Source organism: Lactuca sativa, chromosome 7 (assembly GCF_002870075.4).
Source record: "Lactuca sativa cultivar Salinas chromosome 7, Lsat_Salinas_v11, whole genome shotgun sequence".
NCBI classification, from domain to species: domain Eukaryota; kingdom Viridiplantae; phylum Streptophyta; class Magnoliopsida; order Asterales; family Asteraceae; genus Lactuca; species Lactuca sativa.
This window is the reverse complement of record NC_056629.2, coordinates 42445407-42460169: the sequence shown is the minus strand read 5'-3', so window position 1 is coordinate 42460169 and position 14763 is coordinate 42445407. Positions and strand designations below refer to the sequence as shown.

Below are 14763 nucleotides of genomic sequence, written 5' to 3'. Positions count from 1 at the left end.
TCTATCGGAAAAAAAGTGAATTACACATAGGTAGGTTATGTCACAAATGGTACCCAACTATATGGTAAATTACAGTTTTAGTCCCTATGGTTGACACATATTAAAATTTAGTCCTAGTTTTTGGCATTTGACAAAACTGGTCCTCATGGTTGGTAAATCTTGCAGTTTTGGTCCTTAAGACAGTTACCGTTAGCCACATTCCGTTAACTGCCTATGAAACAACGAGATTACCCATTATGTTGACACCAGTGGTCAGTGGCGAATCTAGAACATGACACAACATGGTTCACTAATTAATTGAATCTGATAAAAAATAATATAATCAATAATACTTGTTTCGAGTCGGATTGTAGACCTTAAAAAACCAAACCGAACTGTTTGACCGGTTAAATAGAAACCTCTCAGGTCATCTATTAAAAAATTAAAAAAAATCGATTGTAATTAAAAAGAAAGAAACCTTTCGGTTTAATGAAAAACTAGTTGAACCGAGAGGTTATACCGGTAAAAAAATCTTTTTTTTCCAACTTAAAACTAGACTTAATATTGCTAAAAGACCTAACTGATTAAAAATTTGTAAACAAATGCTAAATTGGATGTTCATCACTTTTTGCTTAATTGTTAATGACTAAAACACCAAAATCATTTGCTTTATATACGATGTTATGTTGAGAATTATATTGTTGTTGAATGGATGTGGTACCTTGAAAAGGTAGGTCCTAAAATTATGTCAAGGTAGATCCCAAACTAATTACTATAGAAATTATAAATGCAATTGCAATTTTAGGTGGGTCATGTGACCCACCTTGGGTCTTAATAGCCTCGCCACTGCCAGTGGTCCTCTAGTATCATACATTTGGTTTTGCATTTGGCCCACCATATCGTTGCTTCCATCATGTTCCCTTGAGATGAACGAAGCATGATGAATTCACAAGAACTAAAAATCCTCCATTCCATCATAAATACACTGTGGGATATGGTCACCTTGCTTGCAAAGAGCCAACCATTTCGGTTCCCTTTTCGGAAGACCTAGAGTTCATGCAAGGTGATTCCTTCCTCACCATAGATGTTTACGAATCCATGAGCATGTTCATCATCGTAAGGGTCGATCACCACTAGACCTAATCATGACTCTACATTTCTCACCACTACCGCAAACTGCAATATCCTTAGCTTAAACTGCCACACCCAACTCATTGACTGACACTAGAGGATATCATATTCCCTTCCATTGTTGTCGAGTCAGAAGATGGGAGCGTGTGTCAGCCCAAGATAGGAGATATCGGCCCATCTTGTACGTCCAATGCCACTGAGTATCCAACCTATCAAGATATGTATATGATCTAGTTCCAGACCCACAATCAACGATATCAATCTTCATATCAGTGCTTCAACACCTTCACTATCACCTAAGCAATATTTGGAGGTGCACAGTCTACTTACTTACTGGTATTCAAAACTGGACCATTAACTAACTTGATTACCACTCCCCCCCCCCCCCCCCCCAAAGTGTAGGTATGTTTCGTTCCCCTCTAAGCATCGAGGTGGATGCATATCCTTTGTGGTTTGGAATGGGTATCCCATTTATTGTTTCACATTTAGTTACGAACATATAATTCCATAGCTTGCATCCATTTTCAAAAATAAATAAATAAATAAATAAGAGTACATTATTGAAATCGTCCATATGGTTCGGTCGAAACAAATAGTTTCATCCCTAACTTTTTCTTTCAATATGACCTTCCTTGTGATATGATTTTATTGCATTTTATGTCCCTAACAAACATTAAAAAAAGAGACTATATTGCACTTTATTTTTTTATTTTTTATTTGTCTATTATTTATTAATTAAAAAAATTAATGTGTGTGTGTGTATATATATATATATATATATATATATATATATATATATATGTGTGTGTGTGTGTGGGGGGGGGGGGGGGGGGTATACCTACTAACACATTTGTCCTCTCATGTATTTAGCCAACAACTTAGAAATCAACAACAACCACCACCATGCCTTTACTAAAATCTCGACCACCACCATCTCCTTTATCAATTGTGAGCATAGAACCCTGACACATTTTCTCCTCTTATCCCTCGACTTGACCGCTAAATACTCACCGGAAATGTCACTGAAAATAACATCACTCGCATTGACCACCACTGATATTACATCCTAAAAAATACCCACTTGATGCATTTTTCATAAAAAAAAATCTAGAGCTCAAAATCAAACTAGTCAAAACTAAAATCACATAAAATCCATATAAAACTCGGAACTTGAAATCCATAACTCAATACATCAAAATCTCTGATATTGATATGTTGGTTTTATGGGTTTCAAGAAAGCTCTATGTATTTTTGAGAGATGAACAAGAACAAGAACTAATTAGTAAGCAACATCAAATCAGAGTGGCAATCATGTCCAAAAAACTGAGCCCCAAATCCAAAACAGAGTAAAAAAATGTATGTGTTTTTTTTAGTTGCCAATGTGGTTAGATCAGGGTGTACCCCCAAAACGTCGGTGGTTGTTTCAGAAAGAGACAATGTATAGAGACAGTGGAGGATCCAGTTACATGTCATGCCGATAGAGAGGCAATCATAATCACCCTCAATATCGCTAACACTAAAATCAATGATATCATGGGTTATCTCAACATTGATTTCGGAGAAAGGAACAATTCGATGATGTCCACGGGTGTCTTTGAGGGATTGCGAGGTGGGCGACCGCACATGACCCATATCGTGGAAGGTACCCAATTTTTACATATAATTCTATAGTAAGCTACTAATGCAATCCCGAAAACAAAATCGATTCAAAGGTATCGTCACCAGGCCAAAGTCGGTTTGATTATCGCCAATCCAAGTCGAAAGTCACTACGACACTACTCCAACTCTTGAACTCGCTAAGCCGTTGAGAGTGTGTGTGTTTGATTGTTGATTAACTGGTTGTTTCAAAATAAGTGCACCATCTTATTTAGAAATCAAAATTGTAAGTTTCAAAATCTAATAAGATCACTCAATTTTAGAATCGCTTCTAGCCTTCAATTTTAGATTATTAATTAATTAATTATTTCAATTTTAGAAATAAGAATCGGTTTTATGAGAAAATCCAATGCTCGCATACTGTGTTTCATTTTCAGAATCAATCGACTTCTATTGTGGCTTGTGTGTTTGTTTGTTTCAATTTTAATTGATGACTTCTCTTAAAATAAGATTTGAACGATACAATAAGTATGAAAATAATTTTGGTTTTTTTACTTCCAAAAAAAATTGAAGGGATTTGATAACAAAGATCTTAAGTTGTGCTGTAGCTGTCTAAAAGCCGCACTTAAGTATGGTGAACATTTAGATATTGATGCCAATGAACTTTATTTGGAGTTAAAGTTGGTTGACGAGTTCTTACCCAGTGAAACTACTAACCCCACCGATGTTTTAAAATATATGAAAAAAGTAAGTTGTTTTCCTAATGCAATTAATGCATATAGAGTCTTGTTGACTATTTGTAGCTACGTAAAATTAGATATTATACTATGTAACATCCTAAAAATAGTGATAAAAAATTTCATTTTTAAAATCATCAAAACCATACATCATGTGTCTCAAAACCGACATAATACAAATGTATCAAAAATATTAGACTAAAATGAACATTGATGCTGAAATCATAAGGCAATGTTGTACAATCAGGCTGGGCCCTTCCTTTTCGAACTGAAAGTACCTAAAAATGTTAAACCACAAAACTGTAAGCACAAAACTTAATGAGTTCCCCAAAATACCACATACCATATAAATGGATCAAGTCCAATATATAAATAAATGGGCACGACCAACACATATAAATGGGCCCAACCCAACATACATCAGTGGGCCCAACCCAACATAATAATGGCCCAACCAACATACAAATGGGCCTAGCCCAACATACGTATATGGGCCTATCCCAACATACAAATGGGCGCAATCCAAATTCCAACATAATAATGAGCCCAACCCAACATACAAAAAAAAGAGTCACAAAGACAACTAGCCTAATCCAGTGGGTCGACATTGGTGCCTTCCACCCACAAGTATAGTGAGAAGACTTACCTAGTTAATGAAGTCAAAAGTCAATGGCTCACACAATTAGGAAATAGGTGCTTAACACCACCTAAATCACCACACAAGATAAACTCTTAGGCTATCTTTCTAAAACTAGAAATTTGAATAAAAGTCAATGAGTCAAAAAACTCTCAAAGTCAATGGTCAAAACTGCCAACAACGACTCTCCACGTCGTGGCCTCCATTTAGCCACGTTGTGGGCACAAAACGCCATAACAGTCAATGATTCCCTAGTCACCACGCCGTAGCAGCCTAAGGCCACGTCGTAGGAACTGGTCTGAACAGCTTAATCGAGCTTAATCTGTTTTCTTCCGATTTGAAGATCTCCAAATCTCTAATCTGGTCATTTCCAAAGTCTTAATGGATACAGTGTCCAACTTTATCCCATGAGACATCCCTCTAAGCCTATATCTAAATTCTAAGGTCCAAAAGGAAACTTAATGCACGAGATTAGACCATTAACTACTTAATCCATGAAGTCTTCAATCCAAAACATCAAAAAGGACTTTAGGGACCCTAATGATCCCTAAAAATGCAAACTTCATGGACATTCATACCCCATGCATGTCATTTCCCAAATTAGGTCAAAAGATGCAATATAAACTAGAATTCAAGCAAGATTTCCAAATCACCACCATTTCCTAGATCTCTAAGATATAATGCTCTTGGGACATAGAGAAACCATAAAGTTGCAAACTTTATCTCTTTAACCCACACAAACCACATCAAAGGGACCATAATATGACATAAAGCCTAGATCTAAGAAGAAAGGCATTAAAATATGGAAACTTGAGGAGTTACAAAGAGTCCATAAGGTGCACAAAAGTGAAGGAGAGGCTTGTTTGTTGAATCACGACACCAACTCATCTTCTTCCTTTAAAACCACAAAGAACTTGCAAAACTAGCACAAAAGCTTCCAAAAGGACTAGGGTTTGGACAAGGAGTCGTTTGAAGGTAATGGAGGATGAGGGTAGAGGAAACCCTAACCTTAACTTCCTTTATATAGGGCTTAAAGTTCGAAAACTAGGGTTTGGCCCAAAATGTTTGCTACGTCAAGGCCACTTAGTGCCACGACGTGACACCCATATAAAGTGCGCGGTTTCAACTAATTTGCTACGTTGTGGTGATGCCATCACCACGTCGTGGACAACCAAGTTTTCATACATAAATAAAATTCATACCTCGAGATTCAGGTGTTACAAATCTCCCCCACTTAAATCAGACTTCGTCCTCGAAGTCATCTGCCACAAGCAACTCAGGGTAGTGCTCCCTCATCTCAACCTCGGATTCCTAATTCCACTCGGAACCCTTTCGGTGATGTCATTGCGCCTTCACTAGGTCTACTACCTTGTTGTGTAAGGTCTTTGTCTTCCTGTCGAGAATCACGATTGGTCTCTCTATATGATTTAGGCATTCATCAACCCGAATATGATCCAAAGGAACCACTGCGGACTCATCCACCAAACATTTCCGCAGTTAAGAGACATGAAAGGTGTTGTGAATCTGACTAAGCTCGTTAGGAAGATCCACCCGATATGCCACCTTGCCCACCCAAACAATAATCCTGAAGGGACCTATATACCTAGGGCCCAACTTGCCACGCTTTCTAAACCGGATAACACATTTCCAAGGTGACACCTTCAGTAGCACAAGATACCTAACCTAAAACTCGAGGTCTGCACGTCGTCGGTCAACATAGCTCTTCTGGCGACTTTACATGATCTGCAACATATCGTGCACCCATTGTATCAACTCGGTAGTCTTGAGTACTACCTCATGACTCCCCATAACTCAATGTCCGTCCTCGCCCCAACAAACTGGGGTCCGACACTTCCTCCCGTACAACATCTCGAAAGTCGGTCGGTCTTAATATTGGCATGATAGTTGTTGTTGTAGGAGAACTCAGCCAAAGGAAGATAAGTATCTCAACGCCTCACATAATCAAGAAATAGGTGCTAAAAGCCACCTAGATCACCACACAAGATAAACTCTTAGGCTATCTTTCTAAAACTAGAAATTTGACTAAAAGTCAACTCTCAAAGTCAACGGTTAAAACTAAGGTCAAAATTGTCAACATCGCCCCTCCACGTCATGGCCTCCTTTTGGGCACGCCTTGGGTACACAACCCCAGAACAGTTGATGATTCCCCAGTCGCCTCGCCATGGCAGCCTAAGGCCACACCATTAGAACTGGTCTGAACACCTTAATTGAGCTTAATCTGTTTTCTTTCGATTTCAAGAGCTCCAAAGCTTATATCTGGTCATTTCGAAGGTCTTAATGGATATAGTTTGCAACTTTATTCCATGAGACATCCCTCTAAGCCTAGATCTAATTTCTAAGTTCCAAAAGGCAACTTAATACATGTGATTAGACCATTAAGTACTTAATCCATGAAGTCTCCAATCCAAAACTTCACGGACTTTAGGGAACCTAATGATCTCTAAAAATGCAAACTTTATGGACATGCATACCCCATGCATGTCCTTTCCTAAATTACGTAAAAAGATGCAATATAACCTAGAATACAAGCAAGGTTTCCAAATCACCACCATTTCCTATATCTATGAGATATAATGCTCTTGGGACATAGAGAAACCATAAAGTCTCAGACTTTATCTCTTCAACCCACACAAACCACATCAAAGAGACCATAATATGACATAAAGCCTAGATCTAAGGAGAAAAAATTAAAAGATGGAAACTTGAGGACTTATAAAGAGTCCAGAAGATGCACACAAGTGAAGGAGAGGCTTGTTTGCTGCATCAAGGCATTAAACCCACAAAGAACTTGCAAAATGAGCACAAAAGCTTCCAATAGGACTAAGTTTTGGACAAGGAGTCGTTTGAAGGTGATGGAGGCTAAGGGTGGAGGAAACCCTAGCCTTAACTTCCTTTATATATGGCTTAAAGTCTGAAAATTAGGGTTTGGCCCAAAATGTTCGCCACGTCATGGCCACTTAGTGTCACGATGTGGCACCCATTTAAAATGCACAGTCTTAACTAATTTGCCACGTCGTGGTGATGCCATCACCACGTCGTGGCCAACCAAGTTTCCATACATAAATAAAATTCATACCTTGGGATTCAGATGTTACATATTATCGTTATTTTTTATTGTTTTTCTAACAATTATCAGACTTATCATAGTATTACTAAAATTTGCTTATATATAAGAAACGATTATGTTTAAGGGCCCAAGTTTATTTTTCACACGGAGACTTCAAAATCATTGAGACGCCCCTACCGACATCCGAAGCTGAAACACTGAAAACCAAACTGTTCTTTTTGTCACCGCCATTCGTGATTGGCGTGGGAGGTGTGTAGGTTGATGTGTGTCTTGTTGGGAACATTCACATAAAACTTAATGAAGTCTTTCAATTGGTCTTTAAGAGCTTGTTTAGATTAGATTAGGAATGTTATGATTAATTCAAATAGCTTGTTTCGGTTAAAACAATTTGGTGCATAGAGAATACTAGAGTTTTGTTAGTGTTTTCAAGTACCAACTTAGATAGCATATAACTTGACATCATTTCGTGATTAAACTGATGGGTCTTGGTCATATGAACATTCCTATGTGCACATGCAAACCCTAATGCTTGGATCTAGGTTTCTCTAATTAAACATGCATTGGATCCAATACTTCTAATGACTAATGGAATATAAGAACAATACAAAATCAAAGTTAGAAGTATACCTTGAAACACTTGTTTGATCTTCTTGTTCTTGGAGCTTTAGAGTCACAAATGTCACTCCTCTAATGGCTTACAAACACCAACTAGCAAGAGGATGATTTGAGAGTGAGGAGAGGGAATAGAAATCGACCAGGGTTTCTTTGCTTTAGCAGAGGTGCCGATTTCCCTTGCCCCAAGGGTCTATTTATACTTGTAAGGCTCCTAGGGTTTCACCCTTAAACCCTAGTTGGATAATCTTTACTCAAAGCAATCCAAATCCTTTCCAAGATAAGCCCTTGGACGATTTGTGGCTTATCCTAAGCCCTAGAAATCGTCCAACCCTATCCAAGAAGGATTTACAGCCCAAAGTGTAACTATCAAACAATTGACAGTTTATACTCTCTTATTTAATTAATCTCTTTAAGTCACCAAATTAATTCTAATTAATTTATGACTTATATTAATCAAATAACAATATTATTATTCGTTATATTATTCTCATAATATATTAATAATATTTATTCTCTCATAATAAATCATCCTATCAAGTTGCTATGGTGAAGGCAACCCAAAAGGAACATGCACAATCGGGTCAAATATTTGTCTAATATAGTTACAGCCTTGAACACTATTCCAACATAAACCGCATAACCATATGAGTAAAACGTAGAGCTAGAACCCTCTTATTACTGAATTTCTTTCAATTCAAATGTGTATAATTTGTTTACATTTTCTTTTATTTAGAACCCCCAATTTGACCATCATTGTACCTTGTGCAAAACGGATTTAGACATTTGTCTCGTGACTTTATGGTTCCATCATGTTAGTATAGTAGTGAATTATAAGTCATATTTTACCACTTTTATTTGTAGAGACCCTTAGCACCATCCAAGAATTCAAAGTCTTTATATATCGCCTTAAAAAATTCATCATATCATCCCCCTAGTCATCAAATTCATGATTTTGAGGATAGTCATCAAATTCATGATTTTGAGGATGAAACCTATTGGAAGCTCTTATTCTCCTTTCCAATCTCAATTTTGTAATGTTTCACTTCTATTCTAACGAATAAATATGTTTTTTTTTGTCATATGTAACATTTTTATTATTTTGTCGTATATCATTTTGTGGTTATTTTAAATTAATTTTTATGTCATTTTATGATTTTTTCTATTTTATTAAATTCTACATGATATTTAGATGTAATAATAAATGCATATTAATTTTATTAATGAGCTTTCTTTCTAATATCAAACGTATTAAAATATTAAATTAAAGTCTTATTAGTTTCTTTTTGTTTATTTATCTAAATTATATGTTTAAATTTAAAAAAAAAACACTTTGATTTTAATAATTTAATATTCTTCTCATTTTTTTTAGAAATTCATACTTCTTAAACAATTAGAATTTCATATTTAATTTTTTTTTTAAATACACTCATACAATTTTAGAATATTTACTTTGAAAATTTTGTGCAGATCGACGGTTTAATAGTATTCCATCTCGTATTTAACCTGAAAGTATTGGTTAATAAGATACACATGTCCCTAAATACACTTCACTACTTTTCAACAATATTTTTACTTATATGAATTAAATCAACCTTAGAGAATAGAGTAACTACTCCTATTAAATTATTTATTTCTCGACGATTTACATAATCATGAATATATTCACAACCGATAACATATTTAATCCATATATACATAAGATCTATATGAAATCCAATTCTATGCATTAAGAACCCATATAAAAGTTTCCTAGCAACTTACGAATTACTACATACACTAATTCGATTAATATTACACATACACCTATATTATCATAAATACATACAAAAGGACATAAGCTCAGGGTAATTCCGTCCAATAACTTGAATGTCTTCAGCATCGACAGAGACCATTGCATCTCAATTCAGCTCATGTATTTAAAAGCATTAATTTTTCAGCAACAAACATTGCAAGTAAAAAAAGTACTGATAACAACCCCTTAGAAATCATATGAAACTCAAAAGACAAAATATGTCATCCTAATATGTCCCAGTGATCACCTACATACATCATCACAACATTGTAAACAAAATATGTCATCCTGATTATATGCCACAATTTTACTAGTAACTTACTAAAGGATTACCAAATGATCTTCAATCATTCATATCCACAATAATACTCATAATCATAATCATATTCATAATCACGCTCTTTAGAAGCATTGTTGACTTCAGAAACTTCTTTGACTTGATAGAAGTCATTGTCCGAAGAGTCATCAACATCAGAATACCCAGATGAATACATATGATCATATATATCACATTCATCATATTCCTGATGTAACTCATGATTTTCCATCGAGTCATGTGGGCGCTTTAAATCTCTAATCCGCTCCATGCATACTTTTCCAAATTTCCCGCCAAGCCTAAGATAATAACACATACGAAGATCCAGGGATTCAAGGTGAGGGCAGCCATTAAGAATTGCTTGGAGTCCAATCTTCGTCATGCTATTACCAATCACCTGCAAATGGCGTAACCCAGGCATGTTGTTTGCAATGGCAAGGGCAGTGTCGTCATTCTGTGGACGTTGACAGTATTGGTTCATCGCAAAGGACTTGAGTAGAGGGCAGTTTTGTCCAATAAGTTCGATTTCTTTTGCAGAGGGATAAGTGCAAGAAAGATGAAATTCCTCCAGTTGTGGTAGCTTTTTGATTGCCCAAATGAACCCTCCGCTTACGAGATCGTGATCGCAGCTCTGAATGTAAAGACGTTTCATCTTACTTGATCTGTTCATATAAACAAAAGGTTTTCACAATTAATGGCGAGTCATGTGTGCAGAATGAGTATGAGATTGAATAGGGATGAGAAGGGGAGGAAAGTTCAACCTACCGTTGCACAGCATAATCAAGGATAGGGATGATTTCAAAACCACCCTTGACACTGAAATCAATCAATTCCCCACAGCTGAGATCAACTAGCTTCGTAATCAAAGTCTCAATATCGAAATTCATACTCCAACGATAAACCTGTTTCCGCATATCGATGACCTTCCACATCGCCGGATCTTTGCAGATTTTCTTCCAAGTTGTGCATACTTTTGATGCGCTATTGAGTATCTCTAAATAACTCAATCTTTGAAGTATATTTGCCATTAGTTCTTCAGGCAATTTCAGCCAATTTGGACGTCCCTCCATTGTTGACGACGACAGAGATAGATTGAAATACGACGAACTTTCCATTATACAAATGTCTAGAACAGTAGAAATTGAGTTCGTTAGTCATTAAAAAACACGAATAGAAGACAGATCATAGTTAACAAACATGTATACCAATTTGTGGCATATTATATATAAGAAACGCCATGGAAAATTAAGAAATCATAAGTAACTCGATATCTTGACTTGATGGTGTAAATTGTGTAAAAAAACATAAGAACTCAAAAGAAAACCACATATGATTGATGAAGTGTATATCATGTTATGTTATGAACAAGTTGCAGCATCGTAGAGTTTAAGACACAATTTCAATTGATATCTAAGAGAATTTGTGAATAGAAAAATATAAATAACACCAATTAATACCTTTTTGTCGATTAGAAATACTGCATACAGTTCAAGTTGAATCGACAATGCAGGATTCTGGATGCAAGGAATGAAAATGATCGGATAGAAGAAAAGTTAAACTTTCTTTCCCGGATTTACAGAAAGCGGGAAAGCTTTTTCATAGAAGTTTTCCCGCCATAACTGCTTTTAGTTATAGAGTAAATTGCAGAAATGGTGGTCAAAACTTTCGAATAATTGATAGTTCGCATTTCAAAATTTGCAGTTTGGGTCGCTATTCCATGTAAAAATAACTATTTTGCCATTTATAAAGTCTTTTTTATTTTTCATTTTTACGTATTTTTCTTACAAAAGCAAATTATAGTATTCAATACTTTGCATTTTGTCAGTCACTATTTTATTTTGGATAAATACATATTTATATAGGGGCGATGTGATGGAACCTAGAAATGATTAAATAGGAAAAATGGCAATCTACTTTGTTAATTTGTTTTATCAATAACATCCTATTTTGTTAATTTGTGTATTTTAGCATCATACTTTAATTTCTTCATATTACTCCAAATAGTCTATCCAAATATATCAATTTCATTCCTTTATGGGTTAAATACAAGAAGTAACAATATACTCTTATTGATTTGTTTATCATATCATTTTCATTTCTACCAATTACAACAATGTATTTTGAAAAAAAGGATGCAATTATAGCATTGTCATCCGAATAGAAATAAGTATAATGCCTAAGTGAGAAAAAAACAAAGTACAATAATGTAGGCCGCTATAACCAGAAAAAAAAAAAAAAAAAAAAAAAAAAAAAAAAAAAACTTCAATTGGTATTGCAGATAGTTTGGAAGGCAGATTACAGTTAGAATATTTTGGAAGTACAATCCATTATGAAGTTTTTCACATAAACCGACCACATGAATATAATCGGCTAAAAAACTAAAGAAAAGCCCCAAATTACGTTGAGAGACGTAGAAATAGTTGAAAATTAAATAAATCCGCAGTAGAAGTAAACCAAACATAGAAATCGAAAAGAAGAAAAATGTGACTGAAGGTCGCCGACAACAAAAGACAAAGAATATGAGGCAATCCAATGATCGATTATAAAGAGGCTAAACCAGGATTATAATTTTTATGTAATTTTCTTACAAATGGGCTTTTCTTTTTTTGTTCATCTTAACATCCTACTTTCATTTTCCATACAGAATCAATACACATCAATAATAAGCACATAAAATTTGTGCTTCTATGAATTATACCTTTATATTCTTCCTAAACAATGACGGATATCAAGAAAATTACTTTTCTGCTTTAAGAAACGAGAAAATCATCCTAGATGAAGAGTAGACAAAAAATTCACTGAAACAATTAATAAAAAACTAAATGATATTGGAGCAGGCGAAGAGGGAAATCAATGGAAACAAAAGCATATCCCAAGCCAAAGCCAAAGCTTAGATTTGTTCAAATATGAAATTAAATCCTACCTTCATTCTCTTGCAGCATATGGCGGCAAACAGTGGTAGAGAGAGGGTGCGATGGTGAGTGTGGGGGTACGCGTAGAGAGATGAGAGGGTGAGTGGCGGTGGTGTTGATGGAGGTTGACGGAAAGCGAATCGGCGGTGGTTATTGAAGCAGGAGATGACGGAGTAGAAAGGTAAAAAATCAAGGCTTAAAACAAAACGTATCTCACAGAAATGACTGACGGGTAATTAAGGAATTTTGAGGAGGAAGATGATGTGGCAAAGGGGATGCGGTGTCAATTTGAAGTAGAAAACGTGGCGCCTTGAAACAAATATGTGAACAGTATTTAAAAATGTGTGAAACAAAAAGTATTATATTTTCTCAAGTTATTTATAATTTAAAGGAAATATGCAAAAGTTTTTATATATTTTGGCTGATATGAAAGTCTTGATTTTATTTTTTATTTTTTTTAGTGTAACTATTTAAACTGATAAAGTTATTTTCAGTGTTTTAAAAACCGATTTGAACCGGCCGGTCGAATCGGGAACCGGGGAAGAGAACGGTTCAACTATCACCGATTTTACACCAATTTTTGAATCGGATTGAACCGGCCGGTTTTTTCTAAAAACTGGTTGAACCGGTCAAAATAAACCGGTTGAACCGGTTAAACTAAATAAAAGTACGTGAAAAAAACATTTTCAATAATAACGGGGACTTTTTCACATCTATTTAGATTTCTCTAAATAAAAACATATGGTAAATGTTTTGATGTTTTTTGATGCATTTATATTCATTTAAAACTATATTTTGTTTCGATATTATACTTTATTTTATTTTTGATGTATGTGAATTGATATAAAACTTATAGTTATGTGTTGTTTTAATGTATTTATATTGATCTACAACTTATTTTTATGTGTATTTTTAATGTGTGAACTTGTAGACGTCAAATTCGTGACTTATGTATGTATGTATGTTTACAAAAATAAGAAAAAAAGATGAAAATTATAGAAACCGGTTGACCCGGCGGTCGAACCGGTTAAATCGGGAACCGGTCGTCATACCGGTTCAACTAAAAAACCGGTTTTTAAAACATTGGTTATTTTAAAAATAACTTTTACAATCGGTTAGTGTTGATTATAAAAATTAAATTGAAAAAAATATATCAATGATAACTTTTTCGTTAATATAATTAAACTTTAAGGATTTTTTTGGAATTTTTTTTATATATATAAAATTTATTTTTTAAAAAAAAACTATATTTATTTGTTATAAACTCAAAATAAAGAAGATAACTTTTTTTTATTAAAAAACACAATAATGTTAACTTATATATCATTTTTAGATTTTTTGTGATTCTTTTTAAGACTGGGCGGAGCCGGGTGCGGGAAGAGCAGCAAGAAGCTTCCCGCTCCGATGAACACCGTACCGGCAGTGCGGGAAAGATTGTACAGGGAGGAGGTGGGGATGGGGTTGCCGCGTTCTCTCTCTTATGGGGATTGAATATATTTTTTTAAATAACCGTTAAAAAACGGTAAAATGTGATTTTTTTTATTTCCAACGACTAAAAGGTTTCAAATGTAATTTTTTTACCCTCTACAATCTCTATAAATACTCATACTCATTTACCTTCAATCAAACCTCAACCTCTATTTTCTTCAAAAAAAAAAAAAAATGAATCCCAACAATCAAACCCCAACCTCCAATAGAAAGAAAAAAACTCATGTTTCGAGTTTAAGTACCCTACTCGAAACATTTTTGTTATCGATTCATCATCACAAGAAGTTTATCGTCCCCAACTCAATGTTTTCATTCAATCTCCACTACAATTTCAATACAAAAATGTTAGACAATATTATCCGCTCCAAGTTCCAAATGTTACTCTGTAAATGTTTTCAAGCTTTGTTGTTTTTCCCGATCAACATTCGCCAAATCAACCTCAAACCCAAACCCAAACCCAAACCCAACCCCA

General features: G+C 34.9%; 1 protein-coding gene across 2 annotated transcripts; it reads right to left on the bottom strand.

The window, feature by feature from the left end:
* Window positions 1–9748: 9748 nt before the first annotated feature.
* On the bottom strand, window positions 9749–13025 carry LOC111880620 (putative F-box/LRR-repeat protein 9). 2 transcript variants are annotated; one of them, XM_023877042.3, is made up of 3 exons: window positions 12815–13025; window positions 10657–11017; window positions 9749–10553 (listed from the first exon to the last, which is right to left on the bottom strand). In XM_023877042.3, the coding sequence occupies exons 1-3, from the start codon at window positions 12831–12833 to the stop codon at window positions 9923–9925; spliced, it is 1011 nt and encodes a 336-aa protein (XP_023732810.1). In that variant the 5' UTR covers window positions 12834–13025; the 3' UTR covers window positions 9749–9922. The 2 variants fall into 2 exon arrangements, with proteins under 2 accessions (XP_023732810.1, XP_042752628.1); XM_042896694.2 differs by lacking the exon at window positions 12815–13025 and adding an exon at window positions 11349–12055.
* Between the last annotated feature and the right edge of the window lie 1738 nt (window positions 13026–14763).